At 39.5% G+C, this 17,049-nt stretch overlaps 1 protein-coding gene across 5 annotated transcripts in view; it reads right to left on the bottom strand.

The window, feature by feature from the left end:
* Nucleotides 1–17,049, bottom strand: part of LOC105284372 (microtubule-associated protein 4) — a 34,761-nt gene that overhangs the window by 2,105 nt on the left and 15,607 nt on the right. Inside the window, exons 1-9 of one of the 5 annotated variants that reach the window (XM_011347784.2) lie at nt 11,320–11,749; nt 7,856–9,860; nt 7,381–7,412; nt 7,158–7,275; nt 6,711–6,919; nt 6,129–6,314; nt 5,036–5,077; nt 4,165–4,326; nt 274–3,068 (exon numbers count right to left, since the gene is read on the bottom strand). In XM_011347784.2, the coding sequence (XP_011346086.2) occupies nt 2,985–3,068; nt 4,165–4,326; nt 5,036–5,077; nt 6,129–6,314; nt 6,711–6,919; nt 7,158–7,275; nt 7,381–7,412; nt 7,856–9,860; nt 11,320–11,382 (2,901 nt within the window). In that variant the 5' untranslated portion in view covers nt 11,383–11,749 and the 3' untranslated portion in view covers nt 274–2,984. The other 4 variants (XM_026971313.1, XM_011347781.3, XM_011347782.3 and 1 more) reach the window with 4 other exon arrangements.

The raw sequence follows: 17,049 nt of genomic DNA, 5'->3' as shown, positions 1-17,049 counted from the left end.
AATTTAACAGATTCTTTCTATATTCAGTTTTACTTTATGTCAACACAAGAATTAAATTTGATATCTTATGTCGAAAGAATAAAGAGTTTTAATTTCATGCCGATTTCTGTCACTTTCTTTTAATTAATTTGTTCTTGCAAGAATTACTCTCTGATTGCGCTTTTACATCATTTGAAGAATTTAATTAAAGAATTTCAGTGGATTGCAAAAAGAGTCTGTGTGGCCGAAAGTCTTACTCCTACATGTTACCCATCGCATGACAACAATTATACGTATCTTTTAAATAATATTTTATTCTTGAAAAATCTCATTTAGATAATACGTGGAATACGTGAAATTGCGTTCTACATATATTTTTATAAAATAACAGACAACGTGCAGCTGCTTCTTTCTTCCTCGGCGAAAAAATTGGGGAAGGATGTGTTCAGGTGTTGAGAGAGAGAGAGAGAGAGAGAGAGAGAGAGAGAGAGAGAGATAAAGAGAACGCATGTATAAATTTAAAAACAAAAATATTATTATAATGCCTGTCCAGGAGACGCTGGACGGTCGTTACACTATTGCGTTCGTACGAAGTGGTAACTTGCGACAATTACGAGGGTCTAACGTTAATAATCGTTTTGTTTTTTCCGTGAGATATCGCAACATGTTAATCGAGTCAAAGTATATCATCTTTTAGTATAATCCATGTGTGGAAGCAGTACAGTGTAAATTAATGTGTTACATATCTCTCTCTAGCGATGTAGCGTGTGAGTTGCACAAGGTACCTAAGGTAGTGGTGATGACGTGAGTGAGAGATTTTTTATTTTTGGCGTGGTCGCGCGCGACTCTCGGCCACTTCCCGTCATCAATCTCTCCTCTCCGTCGACAAGAAACGTCTCTCATCGTCTGTCGCGTTTTCGATGCTCTCGCATCAGCGATGCGTCATGTGTGAGGGGGAAAGGGTGCAACGGTACAGCATACGTATCGATTACGTATCTACAATAAGGTTTACACGAATATTTCGCATATCCTGTCATCTAGCGAATCTGCGCGAATCTGTAGTCGGTCCTCTAGTATATCTAACGGGTATCTCGCGATCGCGATCCACCCGCTGCATTGTTCCTCTGGCACTTTTCCTTTCACCCGAAAAGCCTGATTCACTCGAGGCTCCCGGCCACGTTGCACCGACGATCTCGGTTAATTGGTAACTCTGCATAAAGCTCAATAATAATAGCGGTACTTCACGATATATCCTTCCTGTGTATAGTTGCCACGGTCACAACACAATACGGATAGAGCACAAGAACTACCGACTTATCCCATGATCAACCGCGACGTCGGCGTCGGCGCAACTGGCTCCCCTAACGATCCATCTGCGTCGATCGAGATTACCGAGATTGCTGCGTGCGCGATCTCTCGCCTCTTCAGAAATCAATCAGACGGGTCGCGCATCGCGAACGAAGATTACGTTTGCGGTAACCGCCGTTCGCTGGATTCAAGTAATACGACGTTGCTCGAAATGATGAAGACGGTAAAAAGCAACGTACACGCGATGCTGATCAAGATCGTCTGATCAAGACACTAGCGCGTTCTTTACGCGTCTCGTATTTCCAAAAACTAGATCGTAACATAGGCCCCTCGGATTGCACAAAGGCTGTTAACTCAAACTTTCCGGAGCTTCCGGCAATTTCTCTTTCCTAAATCGAATTATGTATCATTTATTTGATCGAAATACGAAGAGAAATTGAAGAAAAAGACCGGAAAACTTATGTCACAGCTTATGACCGGAGGAACTTACGTCACAATCTAATGTCTAGCGGTTTTCTCCTGAGAGGACGTGCACGTCCTCTCAGGATGGCTCTTTCTGCGTATACGCTACAACAATGCACGGTGTGAGCGGTGTAGTTTTTCATCAGAACATTCTACGTCTAAATATAATAGGAGAGTGAATAAGAGACTAGGGATATATCGTAAATAAAATAATTACGAGGGTACAGGAGCGATTCGTACTACACGCAATTGTCTGCAATAGCAGGCACGATCAGCGAATACCGTGAATCGAATAACGAGGTAACGGATAACGTTGCTCACTTCTTTACGAAACCAGGTATGCTAAGGGATTCGAAGTCGTTTGTAATCTGGCTTATTCTCCGCCTCGTGTCGATACGTTTGTTACCTTGGCGTGCATTAACATCGATTTAACTCCTCAAGCGATTATGCCCTGCGTGTAACGCGTGACGTGTTGCGATAGATAAAACATATCGTCGCACGAATGGACGCGCGCTGATATGCGCGATGATCGTAGCTCGTAATGCTGATTATGGCACACAAAATACGTATCAAAAATCGACAATTTGTATATGTTGACGCTACATGGTGAAGGCGACTGACAGATGTCGACACAATGACTTGGAGAATCGCGGAGGCGATCATTAGCGACAATGTAACTTTCGACAGAAAAAGTCGTCGCGGGACAACTATGCGCGTGAAAACGAATCTCCGTTTTCCTCATTGCGGTGCGGTGCGAAAAAAATATTTTTCTCAGTTCGTTTTGCTTCTCTTGCCTGCTCCACGATTTACGTAACAGAGATTACGTGTCAGAGCGTGCCTTTTTTTTACGTGTGACGCATATTCGCTCGTGTTTCCGAGGACTGTAACTGAGGATCGCTGTAAATGCAGGGTGGGAGACGCTCGGAATTCTCGCGTACGGCTTAATACAGTAAACAGCAGCGTGATAACGTGTTATATCACTTCGTTTTTGTTAATTAAGCTCGCCCGTCGCGTGAATCTCGTCGTATGCGTACGACACATCGATCACAATGCTCCTTTTTTTTAGGAGGAGTTCCGTGCGCCGTCCGTTTCAATATCGCTCTCGATCGTGCGCGCAAGGATCGCGCTCGCTCGTCCTCCGAACGGGGGGTTGGGGGTTGGATAGGTAAACGTGATTAATCATATGCAAATGATAATTATAGTTAAAGCGGGTCTAACGGCCGACTTTTCGTGACCTAGCATTCCTGGTTCAGGTTCTCGTCCGAGGCTGGCAGGCCGTTCTTGCCGGAGTCGGTGATCGCGCCAGAGGGCACGGGGCTCTGCGGGCATAAGACACGTCAGGATTAAGCCTGCGGCATCCTTGCAAACTTTACTGTGTAAATTGGCTAAATAAATGCCCTTTTCTTTTTTAATGTAATTATTTAAATATTACTTTTTAATGATGGTAACCGAATCAGGTATTCTACCTGAATTCAGGATAGCTGAATTCTTAACAAATTCTTCCAAAAAATCTGTCTCATGAGTTCTTTTTTCTATATTAACGTTTTTATGTTATGCGCACATTTATAACAGCACTGTCATATGTAGTATTAATTATTTTAACATCAATTAATTTTAATCATAGTTTATTGATTTGTTTTATTTTTCAGACAAAATCTAAAATAGAAAGAAATAGACAGTTATAATGTTAAGTTTAATTTACCGCGTAGATAAATTATGGTTTTGAATCTGCGTTCCGCTGAAAACGTAATCGCCCAGTCGCGAGAAGAGTGCATATTTTTGCGGTAACAACCAGCCCAAATAACTCACACTGGTGGAATGTGATTTGGAAAATAGAAGCGAGGTTGAAGGAAGAATACTTTATATTCTAGTAAAAGCCAATTCACATATTGTGCGATATAAAAATTAGTCTATTTAGTGTTAGCAATATTATTCTTCTTGTTCTATTTAAACTTTGTTTAAATATTTTATTTCTTAATTTAGAAATATGTGTATATCATAAATATATATGTTTGAAAAATAAATAATTCCAATAAAAATTCTAGTAGCCAATTTTCTCAAATAACTTTTAAATATAAATTTTGGTATCTATTTAGGAGAAATCAATTTGTATGTTTTATATATAATTCTTCTCTTTGATATATGGTATTATTTCTAGTACAGCCAAAGTTTAAATGTGTAACATACGGCATTGCAAAGACGCATGCAACGCGTGTTTAAGCATATAGGTGTGAATATTAGGTGCAAAAATTACGAAAAGTATGATTTATTGAACTCGAATTTTATCTTAATATCACAGTAGGTTTCTCTGAGAAAAAGATTGTGAAAAGAAGAAATCGTAGTTTCCGTGTCAAAAATATTAAATTCCGCGATACAACTCGAAATTTTCCTCTTGTGGAAAAAATGTGAACATACCTGAGATCCGCTGCCATTCACACTCTCAACGTTGGAACTCGTCTGTCGAAGATAGTCTCTGTCGTTGAAAATCTTCTTATCGCCACCTCCTGGCTTGTGCTTCACATTATCCAATGAACCTATTTTGCTTTCAGCTTTGATGTCTACCTTTTGCGAGGGAATCTGAAAGAAGGAACGAAAGCTGTGAATTACTCCCATCCTGATGAAATCTGATTTGATAAGCAACTAAGAGGAAAATGGAAATAAGGAGCTGAAAACAGAAAAGTTTTACTGTTCTTCTCACATAGAGAAACGATAATACATCTATTTTGTTTATTACAATATTTGCTCGCCAGGAATTATGAACAAACATTATGTTTAAAGACAAATGCAATAACAATAAACAGCGATTGTCCAACGGGACATAATCTATATAAATTTAGAAATCTATATAACTTTAGAAACATGCAGAAACATGCTTAAATTCTTCATCCAATGTGAGCTTTTTTACTTACTGACGTCTATATCCGGAAATATAGATAGAACTTTACCGATCGCAACGTGATGATAAGCACATATTTTCGTATCTCGTAAATCGTGGAAGTAGACTGCTCACCGAGCTATCACGCTGATTATAAATAGCGATTTCCAGAGTACGCGTTAGGTATAATCGCACCTTTGTGTGGGATCTTTCGCGAATTTTGCAGTTCACTTTTACCTCCACGATTCCAATGAAATACGAGAAATTAATTTCGGCTTCTTTCATGATGTCACGACCAGACACAACGAAGACCAGACCATACGGATAAAGAGTGGAGTGAAAAGAAGTTAGGGAGAAAGCGTGATATATGCTGATTCGCACGTTATTTCGCTAGCTATATGACGTACTTACGTCGTTCTTCGTTTCCTGAGGTGTCTTAGGTGGAGTCGCAGACTGAACACCAAGAAATAACAATGGTTGTTAATAATGACAAGAGACGCATGCGTACGAATTAGCTGCAAAAATGGATGTTGTGGCTTCCAACATTTTTCAAGTTGGACTTTAACAAAAAGTCACGATGATGCATATACATGATGGATCGATAAAATATATATATATCTTCCTCTCTAAGAGTTTAGGTGCTTGTAAATTAAATTTATAATTTCAAATTGGAATTACACATTTTAAAATCTCGATAAAACGCGAAATCATCCAATTTGTAATTATTAGTTTTACTTTACGAGCGCCAACATGTAAATAGCTTGCTGTTTACTTGCTGGATCATACTTCTAATTCGAAACTATCCGTTTGCACTATAACAGCGCTGTATATATATATATATATATATATATATATATATATAGGCCAGCATTCCACATGCAATTCATTCAACAAAATGTGGAATAATATAATACTGAATAATTATGTTGAATGTTTCTGTGGCGTGATGAACGAAGCGAGCATTTGCAACAAAATGTATTTCCATAAAGCTTCTGCCACCGAATTAGCTATCAGCACGTCATGAGGAGAACTTTGTATGAATATAATATGATATAAAGAGATGGAAACTATGTAATGATTACACAGCAGCATATATGTGACTGTATTGCTCCTTCGTTCAGATAATTAAACGTTAATAATAAAATTGTAACAATAAAAATGTAAATATCAATGTATACATACAAATGCATGGCATCAGATTATTAATGATTATTTTCGGGATTAACTGTGTGATGCAAGTAATAACATTTTCATGCTGATGCTATTAACTGAAACATCGTAAAAATTGGGAACGACGATGCTTTACATTTAAACTAAATATTTGAATTAACTTTACTTAACTAGGAATGGTTTCTTGCAAAAAATATATCAGAAAAGTAACAAGGTCGACTAATAAACCAGCAGTTCGTTTATACAGCTGATTAAAGTTATAAAGCTGATTAAAGTTATTAAGAACAGGTTTTAAACTACAAGTTATATCGGCGTGTACTTCGGCGAATCTCACCTTCACGGTGCCACCACCAGGAATATGTTTCGCGTTATCTTTGGATCCGACTTTTGACTTCGCTTTATCCTTGAAATCGAGTTTCACCGTCTCGATCTTCTTGTCGCCGCCGCCTGGCTTGTAAGTTGCGTTCTCCAAGGAACCAATTTTGGATTTGGCATTCCATTGGAGCTTCACTTGTGCGATCTACGATTAAAGTTAGATGATAATTATTACTGTTAAGTAGTGGGCGGAAAATATAACAAGGGACTTTATGTTTAAGTTGGCAGCGCGTAAAGTTTTCGCGGTTATTACAGAGGTTGGCCCCCTCTCTTTTTATATCGTTAGATTCGTTCGTTCGCTCTTGGCGGGATCACTACGTAAAAGTGTATTTCTCAGTTTTATATAATAAACATATTTCTCAGTATTACAACTCTGCGTATTCAAGCCTTAACAATTACAATATTTCACGATTTTTCGCGGCTTATTATTTTTGGTGTCTGGCAATTATGCTGAAAAGGAAAGTGGAGTTAATCTGAAAAACGCAAATGTTATTAATGTTAATAGGAGTGATTAATTCATTATCGGGGTCGAAAGATCAACCTTTTTGTCGCCACCGCTGGGCGCGTATTTATCATTTTTCGCGGCAATCTTCGGCTGCGCTTTGCTGAAGTCCAGTTTTCTGTTTTCTATCTTCACTTTACCGCCACCCGGCTTGTAACTCGCGTTGTCCAGAGAACCGATTTTCGATCGCACGATTTTCAAGTTCGGGGAAGGCGCAGCGCCAACTTGAACTTTATTCATCGGCACTTCTGTATGCATAAAAGACATGAGATTATTTGATATAAATGTCGATTTAACATGATTTTTAGAAAATATTTTCCTTATTCTGATTTCTTCTATGATATTTATGAACACGTAGTTTGGATTTAATTCTATTATTTAACAATGTGTAATATTAAGCAAATTTTTTTATTGTTGGGGATATTAATTTTATTCACGTGCAGTAGAGCTAGTATCTTTGAATTACTGAAATAGAAAGTAACTTACTCTTTTTTTCCAGGGCAGTGGCTGAAGGCGTGTCGGGAGTTCTTGGTAACGACTTGGCGGATTTGCTGGGTGATTTCGTAGGCGATCCAGCGGTTGATCCCTTGTCTGTTTCTTTAAACTTGAAGGGAGATATTTTAGTTGGCGATTTTTATTTTTCTACAATTAGGTACCAGTTCACATCAATGATAAACATATAAAAAGAAATAACGTGTATGATATTTACCTGCGATTCGCTTCCGCTACCATTTTGGATCCCTGTAAAACAAGAAGTAATATATTGATACATTCTGATAATCAACTAAAAGCATGCATATATTACAATCGTGTCGCATCGAAGCAAAATCTCAATCAAATAGTCCAAATAGTGAATTCGAGGTTTTTGGCAATAAATTAATTAAAACGTTATAATCGCTGTAAGTATAAAAAGTTTAGAAAACAAGTTCTATCAAGTCTATTGCAAACATAAGAGAAAACGTGTCTTAAATTATTTATTACTAATACAAGCAAAATTAATACTTTATCACAGTCATCAGTTTTTTCCAGATTAAATAGTACGGACAAGTATACATAGCATTTCTGAATTTTTCAAAAATCGTGATTAGGTGCAGAAAAATTAAACAGCATATTGTTCGCGCGAAGTGAGCACGAATTAAGATTTGGCAAGTGTTTCATGTTATTCGTTTCGCGCACAAACGCACGTGAACCTTTTTTCCCTGCAGATTTCCTCGAGATTTTCTCGTCTGGAGATTTCACCGGTGTTTGCGCACGTGGTGTCTTAACCGTGAGAGTGGTGGGCTTGGATGGAGACGTTGCTCTTGGGGTAGGCATCTTGTCAGCAATTTCCACCGTTTTCTTGGCGCTGGTCAGATCCTCAACGAATGATGTTTGTTTCTTCTCGTTCGTCTGTTTCACGCTCCCAGCCGTTGATCTTGCAGAACTGGGTGATCGAGTGCTACCAGAGGACAATGATCTTTGCTGCCCGTTATCGAAGCCCCTTACGCCTTCATCGGGTGATTTCGGCGGAATTCTCATTGATCCTGATACTAGCAATTTGTCCTGGCTGGCCGGTGCCGTGGGTGACCTCGGTGATTTCGATGACTTGCTGCCTTTGTCCAAGTTAGGCGAATGCAATGATGACGCCGATGTACTGGACTTCTTTATTTGCAAAGTATCCTCGGCGTCGCGATGTAAAGTCTCGGAGACTTCTGACTCTGCAGAGATCTCGTTACTCGATTTTCCAGCCGGTGTGCTCGAGCGTGACTTGTCAGGCGTTCTTGCCGGAGTTTTCAGCGTCTCTCTCTCTATCAGACCAGCCGGAGTACTCGCGCGCGATTTATCCGGAGTCTTGGAATCCGACATTCTCGATTCTCGTCCGGTGTTTCCGGGTGGTTCCAGTTCGGCTGGAGTACTCGATCGCGATTTATCCGGGGTCTTGGACGGTGTTCTCGATTCCTGTTCCGCGTTTCCGGGCGGCTCCAGTCCAGCCGGAGTGCTGGAACGCGACTTGTCCGGTGTCTTGGACGGCGATTTCGATTCCGCGTTTCCTGGCGGTTCCAGCCCAGCCGGAGTGCTGGAACGCGACTTGTCTGGTGTCTTGGATGGTGTCTTCGGTTCCGCATTTTGAGATGGAGTGATGGACCGTGAATTGTCCGAAGATTTCGGAGGTGTCATCAAGCTTTGCTCGACATTGAATGCGTCGCTACGCGGGTCTTTCTCCTTTCTTTCTTCTTCGTTATTTATCGCAGAGGAAGGTCTGCTCTGAGAAAAGAGCCGCGCTGATTCATCGACAGGTTCCTTCGTTGTTTTAGTAATGATGTTAGGGGAAATCGGTCTTGAGAATGCATTTTGCTTGTCCTCTATTCTGTCCATCTTATTTTCGGTAGCCGTTCCCGGTCGAGTCGCCGGTTTACTCGCGTCGTCGAGCTTCCTCGGCGTTAAAGGCGACTTGGAGCCATTCACCAATCCATCAGGAGCGCCATTGTGCTGCGGCGATTTCTCCCTATCCATCACGACGTCGTCGTCGTCGTCGTCGCCATCCTCACGGACATCAGATTTCTTTCTCCCCAAATAATGCTCCGGTTTATCAACGACGGCGCTGCTCTCATTTATATCCGCCATCTTTTCGATGACAATGCGCGGTCGTGTCGGCTGCTTGATCTCCTCGTTGGACAAAAGCTGCTGTCGCTGGAGACTCAGCGCCGAGTCATTTCTCAGCAACTGTCTAGGAGAAGCAAACTCTTGACCAGGTCGCGGAGGTCCGTTTTGGGGTGCAATATCCGGCCGTTGAAATCGCGGATCGTTGATAATTCGTTGCTGCTGCTGCTGTTGTTGTTGTTGCTGTTGATTACCAATGAAGGGTGGCCGCTGAACTCCTTGCGGCGGGGGACCTCGGATCCCCGGAGAATGCGGAAAACGCTGATTCGGGGGATACGGCGGATTCTGCGGAGGCAACTGACCGGGTTGTGGTGGCCTTGGCGGAAAAGAGCCTCCCGGTGGTCTCGGTGGACCGTACGGCCTAAGCTGCACAAACTGACCCGAGGCCGGCGGTGGACCTAGGGAAGTACGACTGTCCAATCGACGTAGTGGTTGTCCCGGCCGAATCACGCCTACGGGACCATTATTTATCGAATTTCTTGGAGACGGTGGAGGACCTTGCGGTCGCGGCTGAAAGCCCTGCGGCGGTAAAGGAGCGTTTGGCTTCACCTGTGGAAGAACAGCTCGTGTCGCGTATACTTGCACGATAAAGTGCGCTGGACCGATGATTTGCCGTGACAAATCAATTTGATGCGGAGCAAGTGAGATTGAAAATAGCTCCATATTTATTTTATAAGTAGTGTACTTTGTTTTTATCCTAAAGTTACGAGAATTGTCAGTCTATTATCTTGCTCGAAGACACACGTATTGAGTATTTAATATATACCTAACAATATATTATATGATTCTCTCTCTATATAGAAAATGCGCAGGAAACTCAAACTTGATGTAATCTCGGTAAAATCAATTTTCCGTGCTGTAGTCATTATCCGACTTATGTACTTTCCATCATCATGAACAAACATGGAGAACATTGTGTGGCCTTTAACATAAAAATTAGTAATCGCGAAGATTGTACCTGTTCAAATACTTGCTCGAAAAAAAGCCACGAGGATTCAATTCATATGATCGTGTGGCTACGTGTTAAACTTCCTGTGGCGTTAAGCATGTTCACATTTCTACGCCTCTAATTCTCCGGACAAACTTATGAAGCGTTTTTTGTTTAAATCGCGTGAGTCGTATTTTAATTTGAAGTTCTTACTTCAATGCAGTACCGCGCTTTGTTGCTTTGGCACCGCTCGCGATCATAATCCGATTCCTAATTTCGAGCGACATTGGCACATGAGCGCAGACGAAACTGACGAGGTTTATCGGCGCAACGGGGCAAATTGCGATCGACAGTATTAACCCTGACCTTAACCCCATCGATCTTTCGTCGTGCCGCGATTCAAATTACGAGCTGCATTGTCTGCAGACATTTTGTTGAATTTTCTGTGTCATCGTAGCAGTTAACTTATGACCCGGGTTTATTGTCGACTTTCTCACAGTCATTTTGTACAACGAGTCCGAACGACTCTGAGAATATTGCTCGATTATCGTGCATTTTCATTTATTCAGTTAATTTATAACGCGGCATTTTGTGCCGTGAACTAATTCACGCGACGATAACGTATCTCGTGCAATGATAACCACGTGGAAACCATGAGAGAATTAGGAAGTTAAGTCGAAATTCGCGATAGTGGCCCTGAGTTTATCGATCTTTTGATAATGCGGGTCGGTGACGTCTCGTCGACGTGTGTATGTGCGCCGTTTCCACCGTGCCTGCCACCGGTTTGCTTTCGGCTCGTTATGGGATCGAGCCACGAATGACTGAGCGTATCGTTGACTTCCACCGCGATTTGCTCGCCCCGAGCAAACTCATGGCGTGCCATGCTTATGGGCGATCTGTCTGTTATTCTTTTACAGAGATTGCAATTTTTTTACGTGGCGATCTAATTTATTACATCGCGCGATAGTTGCATTATAGAATGTAATAAAAACACGCTTCGTGTTATTATTGGAACGACGGAATCTTCCTTAATGATCATTGAACACGTTCGGTCTAATTATCTCATCGTTTATTGCTTACCATCGGTTCTCCAGGGCCCGAAGCAGGTTCGCGGATACTGTTCGCGGTATCCTGTGAGTCCATATTGATTTCTTTCGTGTACTCTTATGGCGTATGCCTCGACTCGTCCCGGACAATATGGTACGCCGTAAACCTGTTGCGCAAACATGTGACCAACGACTCTTACAATGAAGGTGCGCTTGCTGCGCACAGACCAAGCGATCGACGTTAATGCACCTCTAAGTGAATGCACGTCACAGCGTGTCAGACAATGTGACGACAAGGACTACTCTCATTGTGTGCCTTGTGCTACTGAGGACATTGTATTACGATGCTACGCGTGATAAAAGCGACGAGAAGAATATCGAAGTTGTGCCAGAAGAACGTACATTTTGCACCAAAAGCAACTCGATGAAAAATATTCTCTCCAACATCAATTTCTATAAATAAAACAATATAGAAAATATACAAAAAACATACTTAAACAAATTTTTTTATTTGAGAGAAGAAAATCTTTTAATAAATAGATGTTAAATGTATCGGATTATATAATTCGAAATATCTAATTAAATGATTAAATATATAAATATAAAGTGAAAGTTAAATTGTGTGAGTCACATTAAATTATTATTCTATAATATTTATTGTACAAAATTATCCACACAATCTTTGATCTTTTAATTAGCAAATAAATTATCATTTAACAAAAGAATTGCCGTTTACTGCAAAAACCTGGGTAATAAAATATGAATATTAATTACGCAACATGATGCAACACGATAATCCCAATATAAAATTTATTGGGAAAAGATTAATAGAGAGAAATCGTGAAATATTCTATATTAACCAGATTTTATCAATTCATTATGTCAGAAAAATCCCTTTAACGAGTATGGCATATGTATTTATATGTACTTGCGTTATAATACTCGCACATCAGAATGCTTGAAAAGCTTATCGGACATCTAAATATAATAAATAATTCATAAGCAAAAGACGATTTACTCGACAACTGTGTATATCTACTTTGATGTAATCCTACAATGCGTGCAATGACGGTAACCTTCAATTATACAATAACTTACCGCGGTCTACGTGCCGTACAGATTTTATGTGCCGACGACGAGATTACAGCAATCAAAAAAGGCAGCAATTATTATCAACGGTGTTTTACAAGTGCGGATACCCTACTGGTGAATAAACAAAGTGCGCAATTCACGTCTCTTCAACTTAATAGTACAATTTAACAGACGATGTAGATGTCCACGAGAAATGGAATAAAATAAAATGCACATTGTGAATAATCAAACATACCAAATTCTTTTGAGTTTTAAACAAAAAGTTAAAATTAAATATAAGATTACCTTTGTTTCTACTCAGTAAAAAATATTTTTCTTATTATTTCCGTAAATCAAAATAAAAAATAAATGACTAAAATTATTTTCGCTGTTTACACGAATCTAGAAAAGAGTAAATTTGCAAGTAATCAGATTAGCTTTTTCTGTTTGGAAAAATTCAAGATTACTATAATATATGGTTAATATCATGATAGCCAGATATAATAATAAATGATATCCAAGAATACTGAAATATAAATACATTCCGCCTAACAATTCTAAAAAATATGCAAGGATTGAATTTTCAGGCTTTCAAATTGTCGGAAATAAATCTCCAAATGTCCAAAATCGACGACGTATCATGAATAAATATCTATGGCTGTGCCACCATGGATGTCGGTTTATAGCTGACTTTCAAGGAGCAGAAGTAAAAGTGATTGCAGGTTCAATGTAAACGCAGAAAGACACGCAAACGATCTCATAACTAGCAATCATAACAAAACAGCGAGACAGATCGTATTGCTGTAGATCGCCGACGATTAACCTTGGTGGATAACCAAGTGAAGTTATCACGAGATCAAAAATCCGTGCCTTGGGACGATAACTGGAGGAGCAACGTTCCTTGCGCGGACTCAACAACAATTACCCGTTACAATAGTCAGACAATCGAGAGCATCATCGATCCGATACGTTCTTTTTTAGATTCTACGTACCCTTGCAATTTATTGGTTTCATCGCTCATTAATCATTGTGCTATGACATCATCGCACAAACGTTAGCCTTGAATTTGCATTCAGACTCGATGTTGACCTTTTTGTCAGAGTAAATGTTTTCGTCATTCTTGCGCAAATATGTGGAACGTTATTACATGATGCTTTTCATAGAAAGTGCAATTTGTAAAGAAAATAATCGCAATGTCATATGTTCATATAATTAAATGTAGTAAAATAAAATTTTTATAAATTTATAGAAATAAAATTATAATAGAATAAAAGATGAACTTATAAATGCGAATGTTAGATTTAAATGCTAATATAAGAAGGTAAATGTATATTGATCGAGTGATACGAGTCACTTTGTGTAAATGTAAAATCTTCAATAAATATAATAATTGTCTTCCGGGGAAATGAAATACAATTATAACATGTTGAGCGAAATAAAAGCTTTCGCGAAACGTGGCGGCGGATTTCACCTTCAATTTACGACATGCGACTGAGAGGGTGGTTCGAATTACTCGCGGTTGGTCACGTCACCGGCTGCGAATAATTAAGTCGTAGAGACACGAAATAAATCTTGAAATAACGTTTCGCACACGTAAAGTGCGATGGTCTGTGAATGTCTGATGACGTCACGTTTAAGTAAAACGGAGGATTACTGTAACGTAGGATTTTAAGCACACGTTTAACCTTCTGTTAACCTCCAGACGTTTTATAACATTATTCTCCCTTAATATGCATATCTATGTAGTCATTTTTTTCACTTCTCCAAAGAGCACGAAGGTTCTCAGAAAATACTCCACCATATATTATATACCTTTCCTTCTAGCACCGTCTATATTATCGTCTTGGGATACGAGAATCTATACGGTGAGAATTTCACGCAAACTCTATCATAGCGAACACGTGCCAAAGTAATATCGGATCGTTAGAAATAACTACTACATCAGCGAAAGCGATTCATTTTGTCAGATTGTGAATTCTGTTTCACGACTGACAATCCTTGATTTATCGCACCTTCCAAAAGCTCAGAGTCAGACGAATTATTAGAGAATATTATCACAGAGTGTATCATTACATTTTATGTATTTATAATATAATATATAATAACATATGTATAATAATTTAATTATATTATATTATACTAATTATATTATAATTATATTATAATAATTTATAATATAATATATAATAACATATATAATATAATACACAATGTAATGTTCTTCCAAAAGATGCGACAACAGAGTAATCTGCTATGTAATAAATCATTTCATTAACGCGTGTAGTTCATTACTGCTCGTTATATTTCAAGTTCAATAATTATCAATATAATTAAACGTAAACTATAAAATATATAATTATACAATAATTAAACATTAACATATAATTAAACATAAAATATAATTAAACAGATTTCAGGAAGCTTAAACTTTATCACAATGGCGCCCGCCCTTTCTCCTCTGATGAAAGTAAAACTCGTGTCGCTTCTCGGACGTTAACGTTCCTTCTTTCAGGTTCGCAGGCGTGCACGAAAGGTGTCATAAGAATACGTCTGGGTGGAATTCTTTAGCACGCCGGCCTTTTCCGTTTTCGTTTCCGACGGGAAACCAGAAACGGGCTGCTCTGCACGAGCCGCTCTGCCAGCCGGCAAGTGCCCATTCCTGGAGTTATTGATCCGACCTGGTGAGCGTGTTCGACTCCGCGTCGTTCACGTGTGCACACACGAATGCACACACGACTGCGTCATATATGATATGGCTAAGCTGACACGTTTAATGAATCGTGGGGACTCCCTGCGAAAGGGAAGGCGAGGTCAGTCGAGACACCTGAATGACCAATCGGTTCTAGTCTCAGAGAAAGCGGAATTTCGATCGGCTTTTAATTAAAACAACGATCGTGGACGTGATATAGGGTAATATAGGGTAATGTGAGATAAACTTTCCATTAGCATCGAAGTTCAGGATAATAGAATCCTGTCAAAGGTAGAAGATTGCCTTTACGAGTCGTCGTTAATTGTGCAAATCGTCTGTTGAGTTAATCGACGCTTCATCGATCGCATCACCAGACGATTTACAATGTAATAAGTGTGCTGAACATTGGAAATCGCGTGTTTTTAAATATGGAATAAACATAATGAAAAATAAATTGATTATTAATTAAAGAAGAAAATTTGTGTCAATGTTTTAATTAAATGCATTTGATGTCTCTGATGAAGCTTGCGATATCTCAGTAATTGCGATAATTTATCTTTAATTAAATAATCGATTCCAAGGGAAATTTTAAATTGTTATTATACATTAATAAAATTGGCTTAGAAATATTCATTTCATCGTGACACTGTTTCATTACTCATATCAACATGAGCAAGAGCAAAGTTCCGGACAATTGTATTTACTGAAGAGTTTATTACGTTCAATAAAGATATGAAAGAGATTAGTCGGGTCATAATTCCTGGACGTTACACGGACATGAAACAATTCATTTGTTGACGGTTGACTGTTCTCGTTTCCCTTGTTTTTCCACGGAGGAGGACGTTTCGCGCGCGAGACATGCATGCGCTAATTTTGATTTTTTGTCGATTACACGCGATCGATACCGAGCTCACGCAACGCATGTAATTCTGGGGGACCTACATTCAGGTCATCGAATGGCAAGTAACGCGATGCAATTTTCTATCGAAGCTTCCTCGTGTGACGACGAAAGAGAAGTCTATGATGCAACTTCCACCTTGTTCCTTTCGAGTTCGATTTCAGTGCATCGCGACGCCATCAGAGCTCATTGCTCTAATTGCTACTAACGACTCGGAAAAGTCACTTCGTTATCGTATTCCTATCAGAACGTCCGATGTATCGATGTGATAAATAGTGTTCAGTAGCATTATGAAATCCCTGTAAAGGGACGTAGAAACAGAATGTAATTTGGAATGTTGGAATTTACAATGAGACAAAAATACGGCAAAAGCATGAGACATTTGCATAATAAGTTATGCGTTATATTTGCGATTTGCGTCGTACTTTTATGCTATTATGCTGAATCACACTCACGGGAATGGCTTAATTAATGATCTTTCTACACTTGTTTATGCAATACCTTGCAAAACAAGGGCTAACGTCATTAGACACGAATATCTTTTGACGAAGAAAAACCACATAAATCAAATAATATTTGCCCGTGTGGAAGCTTCGAAATCCACTGCACGCGCCATTACAATTTGACACCTCTACAAAACAAAATAATACACGAGGGGTAACGACAGATAAGGTGGCGGCGGTGGTGTATCATCAGGTACGATTTATCGTGGGCGATGTTGGTTTATCAGCAACATCTTCGAGTCACCTGCGAGGTAGAAGCGGTATGCAATTGTCACATGTATCGGTTTGTCGATAGTGCGGCAACGCTTCCTGGATGTTAACCCATTTACCTGCCTTACAAGCGTTTTACTAATAAGATTCGCGTAGCAGATAGGGATGAGCGCGCATTAATATTTCAGTTCAAGGAATTCCATCGAAAATCATCACGACGAAGTTGTCATGCTTTAGATATTGCGTCTTATTGATATTGGCAGACGATAAATCAAGATAAATAACGACGATAGAGCGCCTCGACGCTGGAAATAAATACAGTAAGTGTATAAATGCATAAGCGCAATTCGATTGGAATCTTCTATGGCTAATCGCGCCTGGGAAAGCCGAGCA

The sequence above is a fragment of the Ooceraea biroi genome, chromosome 7 (assembly GCF_003672135.1).
Source record: "Ooceraea biroi isolate clonal line C1 chromosome 7, Obir_v5.4, whole genome shotgun sequence".
In the NCBI taxonomy this organism is placed as follows: Eukaryota; Metazoa; Arthropoda; class Insecta; order Hymenoptera; family Formicidae; genus Ooceraea; species Ooceraea biroi.
Note: the sequence above shows the minus strand (reverse complement) of the source record. Positions and strands in the feature narration are given on the sequence as shown.